At 37.0% G+C, this 18,153-nt stretch overlaps 1 protein-coding gene across 4 annotated transcripts in view; it reads left to right on the forward strand.

Annotated features, from left to right (window-relative positions):
- JAKMIP1 (janus kinase and microtubule interacting protein 1) overlaps positions 1-18,153 on the forward strand; it is a 230,294-nt gene that overhangs the window by 129,255 nt on the left and 82,886 nt on the right. For 3 of the 4 annotated variants that reach the window (XM_065836054.2, XM_071808567.1, XM_071808565.1), the window contains 2 exons: positions 13,874-13,939; positions 16,715-16,759. In XM_065836054.2, the coding sequence (XP_065692126.1) occupies positions 13,874-13,939; positions 16,715-16,759 (111 nt within the window). Of the gene's footprint in view, positions 1-13,873; positions 13,940-16,683; positions 16,760-18,153 lie in introns of all 4 variants that reach the window. The other variant, XM_071808566.1, reaches the window with a different exon arrangement.

Genomic DNA, 18,153 nt, shown 5'->3' on the forward strand with positions numbered 1-18,153 from the left:
CCTCCAGTTGCTCTAGCTACTATCTGTACAAATCCAGAATCACATATTTTAAATAATAAACTCTGCTAGGCACAGCTCTTGAATTTTTTTCAATGGGTGTCAGAGCAATGATGGTGTACAGAAAGCTGGAGAAGGTAGGCACCAGCTGGTGCTAAACGTATCAGAAAGAGACTAGAATAAATATACGAAATTTGGTGAAAAAAGGTGTAGACAAAAGTTATTAGCTTATGTTATTAGTGTAGTGAGATGTGGTGTGGGTTTTTTTGGTTGGTTGGTTGGTTTTTTCCAGTATCTTAGACAGTCCGATTTCCCAGCCAGACTGTTGGTGTTTATTTAGAACAATAAAGCAATGCTTTTCAGTTGAGTAAATATTCTTTATCAGTGATATTTAATGGAAATGAATGATGTTGTGTGTTGACTGATGCCTCTACACCTAAATAATGTACAATTTCAGGTTTTTACATCAGGCTACACATAGTTTGCTCCTTTGTTTCTACCAGGCATGTAGTTAGATGCTGTTTGAAGGATCCCTGTTGGCTAGGACCTTTTTGTGACCCTTATTGGAGTGTATTCTGGGGGGACACCTCAGCAGAGCTTCTAAGTTAGTCTCATATAATATTGGCAAATAGGAAGCAAAAGTAGGAGGAGATTTGTAGAGTGAAACACTTTTCTTGAGGACTCAATATCCAAACTAGCTGCGTATCAGGGGGTTTAATTTGGACTATGTTCTGTTTGGTCCCACGAACTACTCGCTATCAGTCAGTGCATTTTAGGTGCACATCTGGAGCGTATCTTCAGTTTAATTCCAGTTCATGTATTCATTATATTGCTCCACAATTTAAAGCTAAACATGGTGAGTGTGGATAAGAACTTCACTCCTACCCTGAACAAAAATGTTAGTGTAAGCATAGCCTCATTAGCCCTGTATGTTCATGTACTTGTCTCCAGTTCAATTTTATAGTCTGTTATTAGAGTTTTGTGTTGTGTCCACCTCATTAGACATGCTAATGTTACAGCCCTGCAGGACATGTTAAACTGAATTCTACTAGTTAATAATGAGTTGAGTATTTTAGTCACCTACTTTGCCCGCTCCCCCTTGGTAGACAGGAAAAACAAAGGCAAAGTTAGTAGTTAGTTTGCCTGGTGTATGGGAGATTAGCAGATTGCATTTAAAAACCTTTTTGCAGTTGTTTTCTTCTTGAAGGTTGTATTTGTTGGTCCTTATGGGACCAGGTGTCAACACTGATAACCTAGTAGTTGTATGCAAATGTCCACATCTTGAACAAAAAAACCCAGATCAGTAGCGTCACAGGGCTAATTCTCATAGAATTATATTCATTTGTACTAAGAGATGGAAGCTGAAATGCTGCAAAAATAAGAGCATACCTGTGTTGGCAGAGTCCTCCAGGTATGGATGAAACTGCCATAAGTATAGTACATTCCTAGATGCTACATTAAATGAACCCTCTCTTTTCTTGATACATTTATGACCTCTAGAGATTTTGCTGACATTCTGGCATTAGCAAACACCTATTACACTTTTATTCTGGGAAAACAGTAGTCTGCTCCTGGATATGTTTGTAAGGTCTACAAAGCATTTACAGTATGCATCACCCTTCTTACTTTGCTGAATATGGAGAATGATATGACATCATGGAGAACCTCAGGACTTAATACAGAACGTCCTTGTTGCAAGCACTCTTGAACTTTGCCTGAAACATTAACCATGTGTTAAAGACTCCAAATTCTCTGAAACTCTGAAAGTTTGATCATTTCCAGAAGGCCTGTTTCTTTGCTTCCATTACGTTCTGGTCTGGCTGATACAAGGGCTTAGAAAGAACAACTCTACTTATGCTGGCAGACTGGGTATGGCCTTCTCTGAGTCAGAGTTTCTGTGTCAGACATGTGGAGTGGGTGTCCAAGAAGATCTGATGATGGAGAAGGAGAAGCTGAGTTCTCTCCTTGTTTTTACATGATCCTTGACTGTACTGCAGGATGCAGAAGTGGCAAGGCATGAGATGAATGCTGCAGGTAGATCTGCAAGGTTTCATTATTGGAGAATTACTTCACACAGGGACTTTGAGGATTTAACTTGTGATGTGCTGGTTTTATAGCGCAGGTAAATGCTCCTCCTTGAGAAAATACACTCCAAAAAGGACAGGGACTTGCATAAGGGGTGGGTAAACTGTTGTCCAAATGTGAGCCTGTACTGCTTTGTGTGCTTCTTTGTCCAGACAGAAAGCCTTAGTTCTTAGCCACTGGGTATTGATTTTGTTCCAGTGGAATAAATGCATTTTAGGATGTTAGAGCCTGTTTTATGTTGGCAGGTCTGTTCATCTTGGGCATGTGTAGCCTCGTATTATTATTGTTCATTAGTATGTGAATGGAACCATTCATGTACACCACTTGTGTATTAAGGAAACAGGCCTCTGTGGAGCCAAATTAGACAAGCTGTGTGATGAGATCTGCTTGCTAAGGCATAGAACTCTTTTATTAAACCCACAGTGTAGCATGCAGGTCTAGGGGAAAGATCTTCAGCTGAAGCATATTGACAGTACTCCCTTAAAGTCAGAGAAGGTGCTTTGATTTACACCATCCTCCCAATTAGGAAGGAGGCAAAATATGTTAATTAAAAATCTGTCATGAGCAGCTTGTGATATTTGCTTCTAGCCATAGGGTATGTGCAGTTCAACTGCTATTCCTGAATACATTCCCATCAAAAATGTCTCATTGTGCTACACTGTTATAAGCCTTTGTAAATCAGTGTCTGGTTTATTTTTAGCAGAACTTCACTTAAAAGTAACTTTTGTGCTCTAGTCAGTGCAGTGACATGACTTCTGTGCATTTTGGAAAACATGAAGATCATTACTAGCAGGTTCTATTAAGAAGGGTGATTGTTTGTGTGTATATATATACACACACATATATAACATGCTAAACCATTTGTAGAGAGAGAGAAAAATGTGTTGATGTAGCTATAAAAACCATCTCTGAGAAGAAATATTTCAATTGGAGCAATATGTTTCTGAAGTAGTGTTATCAACTTCTTAATTAAGCAAATTCAAAAAAAAACCAAAACAAACCACAACCCCCCAAAACCCCAGCTGCCCCAAAAAAACAACACAAGAAATCCACAGAGCATCATAGTTAAATCACCCTAAAAATATATTGTGATTGTGTTATCTGATGAAATCAATGAATATTTAAAGGTCATGTTATATCTTATATAAACCAAATGGGATCCAACTTGAAATAGATTCCTGTTGGTTTGACTGTATCTGCTTCTGGACTAAAAAAACTGTGGAAAGTGATCAGAATCAGGCTTTAAATTAGGATAGATTAAATCAAATTGCACTGGTGGCAGTATTCAAACACAAAGAAAATTTATAACAGAAATAGAGTTTATTCTGATCTCATTTTAAGTGATTTTAAATACAAAGAGAAGACAGAAAGTCCTTGAAGGACAGCAGATTGACACACAGTTGCAAAAATGGTTGATGGCAATCAGAAAGGATATGAGACAGATTTTATTAATGCAATCCAATAATTTCTAAGGGCAGCCTTATCTTCGTATAAAATTGTAAGAAAAAAGAAATTGAAAAGATGTTAGTTTTTTGTGTCATCAAAAAGTGTGAAACTCTGTTTTTCTCTGAATTGCACTGCGGTACTGTGCTAAAATGGGGATGTTTTATTCTGAGTTAGTATATTCTTGGGTGGAGCTCAGTTTTGCAAAATAAAACAAACCATCACTTCAGTTCCAGACCTGAACATAAAACATCTGTGGAAGGTATCCAAGTTGCAGCTTTAAATAGTTGGAATGTAGCTGGAATACTTTACTCATGTTTTCTTTAAACTACAGCATTTAGTCCTAAGACAAGGTTGGATTATTCATCGCTAATAAAAGCAGAAATCACCACTTTCTTGGCACATTTTACTAGAAGAACACATAGGACATTCGTTTAGGACAAAACAGGTATAACTTAAAAACTGACCTCTATATTTCACTGCCATAGAGAAGGATTCAATGGAAATGTACTGCTTCAGGCACTTTTTTTCATGGACACCAAGGAAAAGTCAGGAGCAATGATGTCTTTTTTCATCCTGAAATTTCAAAATATAGCTTGAAATAAAGAAACAACAAACTAATTTCCTTCTCTAAGTTTCTTTGTTCCTTTTTTTTTTTTTTTCCTCCCTGACCTGAAAACCAAGTTCTTACCGCCTATAGATCAAACAAAGCTGTATCAGATGTTACTCCTCCATGAGTTCTCCCTGCTCTCTTGTAGGTAGGGCACCTTTTTCACATGAGCAGAGTAGTTTGTTTGCAAATCCATGAGATTGTATGTCGCTGTATCTATAAGATCCTGTTGGCTCAGCCTATTGGAATACAATTTGACGTTTCATTGCTTTTGTCTGAAAACCTTTCTTTTTTAAACAATTAATTTGTTAATACATTAATTGCCAATGTGAAGTAGGAGCCTGAGATTTAGCACTTGATGTACTACAGATGCTGAGGTGAAGTTTGGATGAATCCAGCAGCTGATCTGCTCCCCTTTGCTGTGTAATCTGTCATGGTTGATATACCATCCATTTTTCACACAAGGTTTATTGTTTCCTGCTGGAAAGACTCTTGGGGGAGGGAGGTTGCTATACTCAGAGTACCTCATTGATAGGCATGAAGAGATGTTGTCTGAAATTTGTCGTCTTTGGCACATGAAGAGAGGATAAATCAAAGACATCACCTCCTCTGGCATGTTGCCTTGTGCCAGAGAGGCTGGCTTGGTCAAAATCTCACAGCTTTGCCACACAATTCAGAGAGGTAGAAGTATTATTACTAAGGTTACTTACGCAATAATAGTAATAATTGGGTCAAGTCTCAGATCATTTTACATCCAAATCTATGTATGGGTACCATATGTTTTAATGTTTGTATTTTAAATCTGAAGTGCTAAGATGCTAGCAAAGTTCATCCCCCCCCATATTTCCATACAGCTGTACACGAATAGGAATTCATAGGGCAATCAGTTATATTTTTCTATTTTTGCAAGTACTAATGCCTGCAATTGAGGAATGTTCTGTGCTTTGCTGTTCAATACCTAATAGATTACTGTTGATAATGCATTTTTTATGTTCATGAATTACTCTTACAGGCATCTGCTATTCTATCTGTCTAACTGCAATCTATCAAGCACATCATGACTGAGTTAATCATAGTTGACCTTGGGTATTGATTTGTCATGCAGGAGTGAATGTTGAGTCTTTCAAGGCATCATTGCTATTATAATGACAATATCATAATAAGTTTCTGTAATTTCACACAGATTACATGCATGGCAGATGAGAGTTAATTTCAGTTATTTCTATATGTTTATTTTTCAATATTTCCTTATGTATGTTTTGTGTATATTTAGACTTCAGGTCTAACCACACCTGTTTTGTTAACTGCCTCAGTGATGCTACTTGTCTGAATAAGTGATGACAGTAGGACTGGTGTAATACCTGCAAAACATATCTGAAAGGTCTGCTCCCTTTGTCCTAAATGAGGTGTAATTGAAATTGTTCTCAAGAGCAACTGTGTGTCTTAAAGTAGTATTAGAAACAAGAAAATTCTAGTCTGAAGTTTGAATGCTGAAATCCTCTGATCTGAAATCGTGAATACCCTGTGTTTCTTAGGAAAGGCCAGTGGGAGCTGAGGAAAGGCAAGTCTAAAAAAAAAAGTGTTGCCATTCAGTATCAACTTATAAAAATTATTTTAAGCTAAATACATTCATTAAATTCAGTGATTTACTACTAAGAGCAATATGATTGAACATATTAACTTCCATGTTGAGAAATGCATCAGTGCAGCTCTAAAAGAGTCATTCTCCTCAGGAAGGCAAATAAGTAAATGACAAATGCCTAATAAAGATTAACAGGAACAATTCTCCTGCTTCAATAACAATTAATTAGATTATCATGGTTGAGACTGCAGAACACAGAAAGGAATGATATTTTTGCCTACTGTATAAAGAAAGAACCTAGTGAGAATCAGAGGTATAGTATAACCAAAATGATGTATTATTTATGATATTCAACTGGATGAAATTTATATTAAGTTTTCATTCATAAAGTAAAATAAGATGGCAACAAAGATAGCTTAAGCTAATGCTGTTACAATGTGCTTTCTATTTTCTTATGATCATTATGCAAAATCACATTCTAGGAAAATGAAACTAAAGGAAACATCTGGATTCCTGAGTCTGGACCCCTTACAGTAGCAGATGCAACAGATTGAGTAAATGCATGTGGCAACTACCTATGCAAATTGTATTGTAAACACAGTAGAGGGCTATTGAAATACATTAAATTTATGAAAAAAACCCAAGATAATAATATATTTATTTTCATTAAGGAATTTTATCCATTAGTTTAGTGATTTGAATAATAGCTAAAGTAAATCCAATTTATATTTATCTTTGTTAATTTTATACATGTAACATAGTTACACTGTTCACATTATCAAAGATATTACATACCTGTGTCTTAACAGCGTTGAGAAGCTGCTTAAGATAATGATATAATGAAATACTATTGATTCTTCCCTTTGCCAGGTAAAACATTTCCCTTGCTAAATTTTGCTGCAGAATGAGATACACTCTTGATCATAAGCTGGCTTCAAAGGTTCAAAACATGGTTCATGTCTGATATAGTCCATCCATAGTGTCTATTCTGTAAATATACATCAGCCTGAACCTTTCCAACATTTCAGAGCAGAGACTCTAAGCAGCTTAGCAAATCCTTCTTTGTCTGCTTTGTGCTAAAATTATCAAATTGTTTCCTTGGATATGCTGATGCATGTAAATCCAATAAGAGTGTGTCACAGGAACTATTAAGGTGATTTCTAACCACCTTGTGTTTTCACAACTATTGTAGCATGGCAAGGAGCATATTTTGCAGCTGGATAAATTGATGTTACTGTTGTTGCTGTCAGTAGAACAGTATGTTTGTTGGGATGGGCTCTTTAGTTACACACTTATCTAGGAAACAAGAACATCAGTTCTGCAGCTTGACAGCTATATGAAGGAATGTGGTCATCGTTGTCTGGTAGATGAAATTTGTCACTGAAGTTCCTTTCCTGGTGGTGTTTTCCCTATTTGGCAAAATTTGAGGAATGACATCATCCAAAATTTTGTTTGAGGACTGTAAATGGCTGGCTCATGGTATGAAAGGATTATGGAGGACAAAAGGCTTGGATGAAGAAGTCCACTTCATCTACCAGCATCACTATACAATTAATGGAAATCACTGAAATTCTCAGAATCTGTGTTTTCTGCTAAAAAGGTATCTGGGAGATGGTATCAAAAAAACCAGAATGTGTGTAAGGGACCATATAATTGCAGAGAGACACAGTCCATTTCTCATCAGAATTTGTGGTATCCTGAAAGGAAAACAAAAACAAATGAGGAAATACACACTTTTGAGTAGGCTGGAGGGGGAAATTTGGACCTAGCATTTTAAACTAGTAGGGCACTTCATTACATTTCAAATCAATTTTCTTTCTTTGTAATCCTGAAGTTCCTCTCATGCCAAACTCTCAAAATGATGACAAATCATTACTTGGCTGATTTATTTCCTCCAGCAGAAAAATGATAGCTCTGAGACTGCAATCTGGGGCTCACTGAGCTTAGTGAAAAGATTTCCATTTATTTCAGTGCTCCTTTACATTAGCCGCTATATAAATGGAGGTGGTACTTAATGTAGATGAATTGCTATTATAATACAAGTGAGGCACACATGCTTCATATGTGCTGTGAGGGAATGTAACTGACTTTTTTTTTTCTTTTTCAATAGAGTAATTTTTTCATTTTAATTAAACCATTCAATGATGTTAAGTAATGGAAGTATAGTATTATCATTTCCACTATCAAGTTCATTATTTGTACTACTTGGCTCCATAATGCAAGAGGAGTTTTCTAAGCCTATGTTATTGGAATTTCTGTGTTAGCGAAAATAGGCACACATCCACCATTTCGCTGTTTGCATTTCACTTAAACCTTGATTCCTCAGATGTCACAGAGATGTGGCTTGCAATGTTGAGGTTGCACCATAGCCACAGGAGCCACATCATGCTAAAATTACAGAAATTTCCCTTTTGAAACCAGTATCTATCTGGTTCTCGACTGCCAATGCATTATATCATTCCATTTGAGCTGACCTCTGATTTGATGAATGAACTGCAGGGAACCTGTTGCCTTTAACTCAGTTTTTAAAACTGTATTATTCCTCTTTTTGCACCTTTGTACAAGTGATTAGTGAAAATAATAAATTTGCATCTCAGGCTATCTAGGCTTTGGCTGAGTTTGGATGTATTTGGAAAACAAAAATCTCTAGGAATTTATCCAGCTGCCAGGAAAACTGAGCTGTAGGTGCAGAGGCACCTGGATTGGTGCCACATAGGTCAGCTCAGATAACGTAATACCTATAGAGAAATGCTCCATGCAAACTCGGAGCCTCAGCTTCTGGAGGAAGGTCAGAACTGCTGTGAGTATTAATGTTATGTAGTCCCATCTTGTGTCTGAGACCTCTGTCACCTCAGAAAGGAAGAACTGACTGCCTTAATTTCCCTACTGGTACTGCAAGATATACTCTGATGGATCCAAGTAAATACTTCAGTTACTTAAGTGAATAATTGAACTTCAAGAAATGTGTACTGTTTCCCAGAAAGATGAACTTTCCTTAATGAGGTGAAAGGAAATGAGGGTTATGAGCATTTAGGAGGAATCCTCTACAAGTTAGGAATCTTTTGCTGAAAAATTTGTTTAATTTCCTGCTTTTGGGCAATCTGACAGCGCCTTGTGTTTGGGAGATCTTCAAGCATTGGATCAAAGGGGCAGTATACGGTCACTGCGGTCAGTGAACATATAATTTATACAATTGCAACTGACTGACGTTAAACTTCCCTTTTACGGCTGTGTTCAGTGAGGTGGTAACTAGTGCCATGGTAGCGGTTCTTTAGCAGACTTTCAGTCAAATGCCTGTCTTCACACTACAGATTTCCAAAGGAAATGTATGCATTAGCTGCCTTAACTTTCTGGATGTTCTCTCTTTTACCTAACTGTTAGCATTTTTAGACTGTCCATTTGTGTTATAGCTGTGCCCCCTACCTTTGTATATATAATGGATAAATAACTACTATCAAGAAAAAAAATTATAATGGAACTTTAAAGTCTGTTCAAATTGCAGTTAAGTAATAAGTAGGGCATATGTTGTACATCTTTAGCATCTTCGTTCCGTAGCTGTCTGGAGATGCAGATGGTTTCACAGATGAGCCTTACTCGTGGCAGAGCTGAAGCCTCTTTTCCAGCCGTAGCTTGGCCAGCAGAGCCATCTGCTGTTAACTCAGGACAGCAGTAGGACCCTTTCAGCCCCTGCTGCTTTCTGGTTGCTTGCAAGCACTTCCTCAGAAGTGGCAGCACACTTCATTGCTAGCGGAAGGATGATTTATCAAGTAGGTGCCTGCCATACTAAAATGGATGCACATCCAAACTTCCTCCCATACTCAGGAGAGCTACATGTGGGTGGAGGTAGTAACGGGCAGTCTTTGCCAATCTATTCATCCATCATTCAGCAGTTTTGTGATGTTTTATTTGCTATTATAATAAAATCAATTACAAGTTAGCAGTCATTATTTTGGCAGGTTGGTTTTGAATGCAGGCAAGGCAGACAGTGTTAAGAATCCATGTCCCTAATGTTTGCATTCTTCTCTTTCATGGTTGCATTCTCGTTGCACTATTTTTGTCTGACTGTGGCTCTTTGTTTGCCTACAGTAATTCCTTTGTATGGCCTCGTGATTTGACATCACAGTGTTTTCTCATGAATCCTGTCAGTCCCGAAAAAGGTGTCCTCATGTGACTGAGGGGCAGCTATTAACACAGGAATTGATGGAACCCAACAGAACACCTCTCCATTTTGTACCTGATCCTCACTCTGGTTTTGGGCTGTCTGTCCATATCTTCTACACCTCCTCTAAAAAAAAAAAAAAAAAAAAAAAAAAAAGAAACCAAAAGAACGGTCTCAACCAAGATTTCTCAATTTTTGAAGGCAAGAGATAGTAGATTTTGTTGCTTTCTCACATATTTTTTGTGCAGTTGAAAATGTGCTGGATTTACCCTGCAAGGTTCCTCAGAGCTTTGTCAAGGACAGAGCTGAATGAACCATTTATAGCACAACTGTTATAACTCTCTGACACAGTAGGAAAAGTTTGACTTATTGATCACCCATTCATGCCACAAAGTGTGGAAGTAGGTAGAATTTCTTGATAACAATATAATAGTTCTGCATGATTTGTTATCACAGTTATGCTTTTGCAAACATAAACAAATCAGAATTAATTGAAAGCATCTAGTCAAGTGTAGAAAACCTGAGAGTGTGTCCACAGGTTCTTGATTGCTAATTCTTGCAAATAAGAGGAAGAGTAGATAAAGATGAAAATGCTTATACTGAATCTCAAGCAGGCCAGCCTTTGGTCTTAATTAGTATGTGTAATTCTTGTGTAATTTCCTTCTCAGTAGTTTAATACAATCTTTGACTGAGGAACGTCTCTAGCTACTTCTGGAAGATACTTTTCTTTTTTTGTTAAAGCTAGGATTGTTGAATGTAGCTTAGATATACGTTTTTAAATTAATATTTTGGAAATTATTATCTTTGTATGATCAACATAGTGCTGTAAAAGCATATAGGTACAATGGGGGAAAAGAATTATTTTTATGTGTCGAACAATGTATGCAGATGTAAATCTCTTTTTTCCTGCCAATATATTTGTATATATTTTTATACACATATATTTGTATATATGTGTATGTACTTTTAAGGCCATTTCTGCAGTTAAATGGAAATAAATGAGTTAAATCAGATTATTCAGGATATATAAATAGCTGAGCTAGACTGTTTATCTTCCAGTGCTGACCCTGTGCAGTCAGAGGATATTGATGGGAATAGCTACGCCCACTTCATCCTCCTGGATAATCCTCCCTACAACACTTCAGGTGAAAGCAAGTAAACAACCAGAAGTAAACAACCCCAAGCTTTGATACCTGATGGAAAATTCCAGCCCATCGTTGTATTTTAGAAGAAATTTCTGACCTGTCTAGCTTTGAACTACTAATTTTTGTAGTAAAGAAGTTGGTTACAAAATCTTACTCATTTGCAGCTTAAGTCTTCTGTCATTGTGATTTCTGCTAATATAAGGAAAATAGTAACTATTTAAATAGTAGTCACCTGTCTTCAACATATTACCCTTAGGCAGCAAGTTCAAGGTCTACATGTACACATGTATACATGTAAATATCTGCCCCATGGACTATATCCACCCTGTATGTATCTACCTTACTGACATAAATCTAGTTGTTTTGAGATTTATTTTGTAGATTTTTCACTGCTGAGGAGTTCAACCCTATATATGTTTCCTTTCAATTGCTACGTTGTCTGATTTTTGAGAAAGTGTATATTTCTTTACCTTGAAGCTATTTTCCATCTTTCATCTCACAAAGTATAACAATTATGATGGGTTATGGGTGGGAACTGGAAAACAGAAGCCTTGGCCTTTTTTTTTTTTTTTTTTTTTTTTTAATAGAACTATTCTGAATAGCTGGAGTGAATAGCTGTAATTTTTTGGAAAGATTAAGAATTCATAAGGGAATAATAACATCTCAATTTTTACTTAATTAACAAAATTCCTAAATCTGAAAAATGTCATCTTATCCTAATTAACGTGTTATTTTATGAAAGAATACTTGCTGTAAACCCTGAGGTGAGAAACCCACCAGATGTTTGGGGTTATTTTCATTTTCCTTTTTTTTCCAGAGGGTAGTTCTCAGCAGATATTGAAAAAATATCTCGCATTCAAAATCTTGAAGGTGAAACTGATATTTAAAAATATTGCTTTTCTCCACTCATCTCACAATGGTCAAACTTTAGCACAGAGCATAGCAGAACACCCACAGAATTGAAGTCTGTCACTCAGATCTGGGATGTGGCTGTGAGTAGGAATCAGCATAACAGAAACGAGTAGGAGAGAAACAGGAGTGTAACCTAAGGGACCAGAGATCTCAGAGGTGATTGCATCTGCCTGCTTCTTATCCCGTGTCTTCTTGCAGTGATTGCAGTATTCCTGGTACATACAGTATATAAAGATGATTGCTTGAAAGATAGACTTGCCTCAAGCGTGCAGTATGAATCAATTCAAATGTAATAGGGGAAAAGCAAAATTAATACAGCTGTGCTTGGGGCATTTGTTACTGTCAGCAAAGCTGCATGCACTCATGTCACACCAGGATAATCTGATTTGTGCTTTTCACAGAATCATAGAATCACTTTTATATTATCGGAGAAAATCTCTGAACAATGCAGAAGGATACAGTTGAGGCTTTGATTGACTTATTCTGACTGCATAATATTCAAAACTGTCATTTAGGCAAAAAATATCTTGTTTTAAAACAGCAGCAACAATAACAAAGCTATTGCTTGTGACCTGTCTGCAATATTTGTGTGGAGATGAGTATGTCCTAGACAAGATGAACTGCAGAGTGGACGTACCTCATCTTTAGGGTAGCTCCAGGTTAGCTTTGAAACATTCAAGCTGAAATCTGTAGTTCTCAAAACCAATAGAAAGCGGTCAATGGATCAGCCACTGCCTTGCTGTGACTGTTCTGGGCTACCATGAGTGGGGGGCATTTCCCAGTATTTGAGGTCTTTGAATTGAATGCAGGTAATTAATTATTGACGGCAAGTGATCACACATAAATAATGATTGGATGTTGTTTTGAAACAGTTACTATTGTGTAAATCAGTTTGGGTGTAATAAAATAACTTCGGAGTGGTGCAACAGCTGCTATGTTAATTTTAGTGGCCTATGCATAGAAATTAGACTAGATGATTTATCTTTCAACATTCAGAAATTTTTAATAACCTTAACTATTGTAAGTCACACAAAGGTCAGGTAATCCTGAAAAAGCTGATAGTATAAAATTGCTCCTTGATTGCCAGCAGGAATTAGTAGGAGATTCCAGGTTTCTGCCTATAAAAAAAGAGAAAAAAGCATACTAATATACTATACAATATACTAAAAGTGTAATAAAATGCATCTTCTTAATGTAGAAGCCCAGAAAAATAAAAATAAATAAATAAGAAAAAAAAAAGATTTATGACTTATAGAATGGAAACAAGGGGACAGCAGTAACATAGGACATGAAGACTCAACAACAGTCATATTTTTTGAGAACATTTGTGGAACTGAACAAGGAAAATCCTTAAAAATGTGGAGAGCTGCACTGAAGGACACATTCTGTCTGATTCTGGTGGGAGGTGACTCTGGCAACAGGACATAGCTGAATCTCTGGATAGTGTCGTAGTGATTATATGAAGATCTGGGTGCTCTGTTTTTCTGGTATAGCGTGACTATGCCAGAAGCATAGTTATGTTTCACAGGAAATGAAAGTAGAGAGTTAAAATAAAAGGTGATGCTATAATCTGCTGTCTGTCTGATTAAGTAGAAAAAACTTCTGGCAGTTGCAGAGAAAGAAGTGTTGTACTTCTAAAAATTTTGGTGCTAACTGGAATTTTCTGTGTATATATATGATAAATTACAATTAATGAGTGGCGATGATTAGACTTCCTGGTAGTAAACATGATGCTGTTAATGTGAGCTGGTTTAAAATGCCACATTTTCATGGAAACGTGGGTTGATCCTGCCATGAACATACCTACTGTAACTGTAAAGGAAGTGTTACCTTAATAATGGGCATTTGCTGTGTTAATTTTTAATCTATTTCTTATATTTTTATTCATATACTTTTCAAATTAAGTCTAATTATTCATATTTTGCTTTTTTCTTTTCCAGCGAATTCGAGATCTAGAAGATAAAATTGAACTTCAAAAGAGGCAACTCAAAGAAATTGAGGAAAAGGTAAATAAATACCTGGGAAGTGCCAATGGATTGTTTTTCGTAATAATTTATTTTTCTCTGTTGCATTGACGTTGATAGTACTTAATATCATGAAATCTATTTTAAAACGAAAAAGATAAAATTTGTGTTCAAGTCACTGCTGCATAAAATGAAGCTCTGTCCCTAATCTGCTCAAAATAATTTGCTATCTGGATTTTCTTTCAAGTACAGAAAGGAATCAAGAGGTCTGAAAGACACTAGGCTAAAAGGGGGGGATTTGCTGTGGTTTAGATCAAGAAACAATATAAAGATTTGTCTCTGTTTGACAGAAGCAGTTAGTTCAGCCCTGTTCTTTGAATAACATTGCTTTGCAAAACTTGCAAATACTGAAAATTTTAAAAAAGTTAGTGATGTGCATGTGGCAAACACTGCAACCAAAAAATATTTCTTGCTTTAAGATAGAAACAAGTTACAAATGAAAATCCGGAATCCAAATTTTCTCCTCTTTTGAAGAAGCTCTGATGGAGCATTAGGACAGCAAATGTATTTGGGTCACTCTGGTTATAAGCAAGAGATGCCACAAGGTTCATGGACTGCGGCCTCAAGTGTTTCCCAGATCTGCGGAGTTCAGTCCATTCTGCAGGACATAGGCTGACAACATGGTTTTCTTTGAGCTCTAGGAAACTGTTTTAGTTATGTTGCTTTTACTAAACCAGTGCCTAGATCCCAAGATGAGTCACATCATTTCATGTTCATATTCTCTGATATATATGGGTACAAACCTGCTGCTAGAGATGTTAGGGGAGATTTCACTGTTTGTTTGTTTGTTTGTTTTTTTCTTTTTTGATCAGAACAGGACAAAAGAGCCAAAGGAAGACCTTTGTAGAACTCTGAAAGGGAGTTGAAAGAGGCCAGAGAGGTCTGTGGATGTCAGAGAGGCTTTAGGGAGCAGCATGCTGGATGTGGGAAGGTTTCTTCCTTACCCTTCACTAAGTTCACTGTTCCTTCACCTGCTCTCAGGATGTTGCAGCCCCTCTATGTCACCCTCAGGGGGTATTGCACTTCCAGCAGCTACTCCAACTCCCTCAGCAGCTTCCTTGGCCCCTTCTGCTCCTGCTCTAGTTGTCTCCCCTCTGCAATACCTGGTTCTGCACTTTTTGAACACTGATATCCAGCTGGGTTTGTGGAAGAGCCAGGAGAAGAGCTGTGGGGAGCTGGGCTGTCTGTTGCTGTTGATCACTGTCACTTTACATCAGCCCCACTCCTCCCAGGCTGGGGCTAGTCTGTCTGTGTCCATCAGGGAGGCAGTGGTCCCTGTTTCCAGTAGTAGAGAAACACCGGCAGTATCCAGCCCTTAAAGGGTTCTTTTGCTGCCTTTGCCCTCTTCTGCCCTGGACCCATTTTACACCCGAAGATGTTCCTGCCTAGCAACCAGTGACGTCTAAGATGCTACAGTTAACTCCTCAAGAGAGAGAAACCTTGAGGGGATAGGTGATATGTCTACATGCTAATTATTGCAAATATTAGTGTTTATCCACCGATTCTAAAAGAACAAAATCTCTAGATGTTACTATTTCCAAAACGTAACCCTTTAATCATTGTCATTTGTCGTTACAGTTTACAGAGAAGGTATTAGGCAGACTGCTAATTTTGAAAATGAAAGTTAGCATCATCTGTGCCGGTTCATCAGTGCAATGGATAGGGAAAAGTATTGGAAAAGAACCAGCTTAATCACAAGCTTAGCAGAAAGCTGGTAATGAAGTGAAATGATTGACATTCTCTTTGCCTTATTGTTGCATTCACAGGAGACCTCACAAAAACTTTATCATTTTCTATCATCCTTCAACTCCTAGATGGGTGGCAGGCTTCCTTTTATCTATATTGTCTTTGATTTTTTTTTTTCCTTGGGATTAAATCCCATTCTGAATTTGACTGCCTGAAGGAAGATTGTGTTGTCAGAGAATCAATGTAATATATACTTTGAATTTATTGTTCTTCTGAAGGTTTAATATGTCAGTGGGTGCAGACTGACACCTACATTCTGTTGATACTGAACACAACAATTTCTTATGGAGTAAACTCTTATGCTTCTGAAGGAAGGGCGATACTTAGACCTGGGCCTCATTGCTGGTTATAGCTAAAGGCAGTGCATCACATATAGTTAGTGTCATGAATATGGTTTTTCATTTTCTTTCAGGAATGGATTCAATTTTAAAGTTTTATGTGAAATTCTGTCAAATAAGAACATAAGGATGACAGTATTTTTACGCTATAGTTTCTTCAGCAAAATGTCCTTCCTCTAAAGGCTATGCAAAAGAATAATGCAAAACCTCAGTTTTATTCTGCAAATTGATACATGAGGAACGAGTGCTGTTTAAACACTTCATGCTGTTCTCATAACTGATTCTCTACCATTTAAGTTTCATTTAGTTTGTGGTCTTGGCTTGGTAAGTCTTGGTTCAGGAAAGCTTTAAAGTGTGTAATTGTATGTACGTGCCTAACTAAGTCAGAGAGCCGAACCTGATATTTCTGAAGTTACATAATCCACAAATGTTACCATTTTTAAACCTTCCCTCAAATACTGAATTTTGTACTCTGCTACCCTTGCTTAGAGTAAGATTTGTATACTGTATGTCTCTTTCAGATCAACTTGATTAATATTGATGTAAGACTAACTGCTGTAATGTAATTTGATTTCATATTACATATCTTACATCTTTTTTCTTTTCTTTTTTTCCTCATTTTCTTTTGATCTTATGTTATAGTTTTTGTTCCTTTTTTTGTTTTTTTCACTAGCTTTCATTCTGTGGCCTTGATGACACAACTGAGCCAAGACGTGTGGTTGGTATTCTTTATATTTCTTTGTACTCAACTTTTAACTCTCAGATTTTGCCGTGTTTGGAGAAACGTCTTTGTAAGACCCTGAAACCATGGGGGAGGGTACACTGATTTTGCATGCACAGAAAGTCACCTATAAAATCCAACTTTGGTGCCTTCAGTTACCTTCCTAGACTTCTGCAGGTCATTGAGTTTTCAACGAGAAATGATTTTGCATTCCAAGATGCTGACTGCACTAACTGCAATGGGTGCTTTTTAATTCTGCAGAGCAGATACATTTTGTCTAAGGGTTCAGGTACTGATGTAGGATCCTACCTTCTGTCATGCAGGATGGAGAGGTGGTGAACACTGGTTTTCAGTTTTGTTTTCTAAAAAGCCCTGTAAGTATCACTACTCATGCAAAAAGGGGTTTCATTTCACTTCATTAAGATCCTTAAAGACATGAAATATCTTGGGAATAACAACATAATTTCCCTTTTATGAGGTGATGTGAAGGTTGCAATGTGACTGACCCTCCATGTGTCCATGCAACATGGAAAGGGCAAGGATAAGAAACCTCGATGTCTATTTCCTGAGACGATGCTGTCATTCCCACTGTCCTTTTCACAGTGTCCTGGTCCTCTCAGTTCAATGTAAAATACACAAGGAATTTCTTCTATAGCAGGAGCTATAGCGGCAGTGCTCACTTTTCACACTGAACAAGAGGGAAATACAATTTAGAAAATCATTCCTAGCTCTCTTCTGTGGACCAATGCATGTTGCACACTGACTTTCAGTAAGGATGGTAACTCAACTACTTAACTGTTAGAAGATTAAGCTATGGTTTAAAACTATTGAATATTTACACAGTATTTTTGTTGTTCCTGTTGTTGTTTTGGTTTGGAGTTTTTTATGGGTTTCTGTTTGTTTGTGTTTTAAACTGAAAATACACAATGTGTTTACCTTTACAATTTTTCCAAGTTTTTTTTCTGTGGAATCCATTGTTAACTATGTTCATGGAATCTCCTTGTAGTAGGAAATATGGTTAATCAACCCCTTTGAAACTGTGATCAAGTCTTGCGTGATGAAGAGACGTGATGAAAATAGTTACTCAAAAAAGCTATTATGTTTACCTTACATTAGGCTTGAAACAGTATTTTCTTCTGCCCAGATCACAAGTACTTTTGAAAAATCAGACCTGTACAGTCACAGGCTCTTTTCAGGGTTTATTCAGCTCCCAATACATTTGGTTATTGTCCTTCTGTTGATGCTCTTGGGAACTGGTTCAGGTCTTTCATTATTAGCATTACTGCATATGCTTTATATTTTGTAAAAAAATGATGGTAGGTGCAGATGGGTGGAATGCAATCCAAGGGTATTATTGATTTGTTACAAGTGCAGTAGCTTTCTTTTCAATG

Source organism: Patagioenas fasciata, chromosome 4, assembly GCF_037038585.1.
Source record: "Patagioenas fasciata isolate bPatFas1 chromosome 4, bPatFas1.hap1, whole genome shotgun sequence".
In the NCBI taxonomy this organism is placed as follows: Eukaryota; Metazoa; Chordata; class Aves; order Columbiformes; family Columbidae; genus Patagioenas; species Patagioenas fasciata.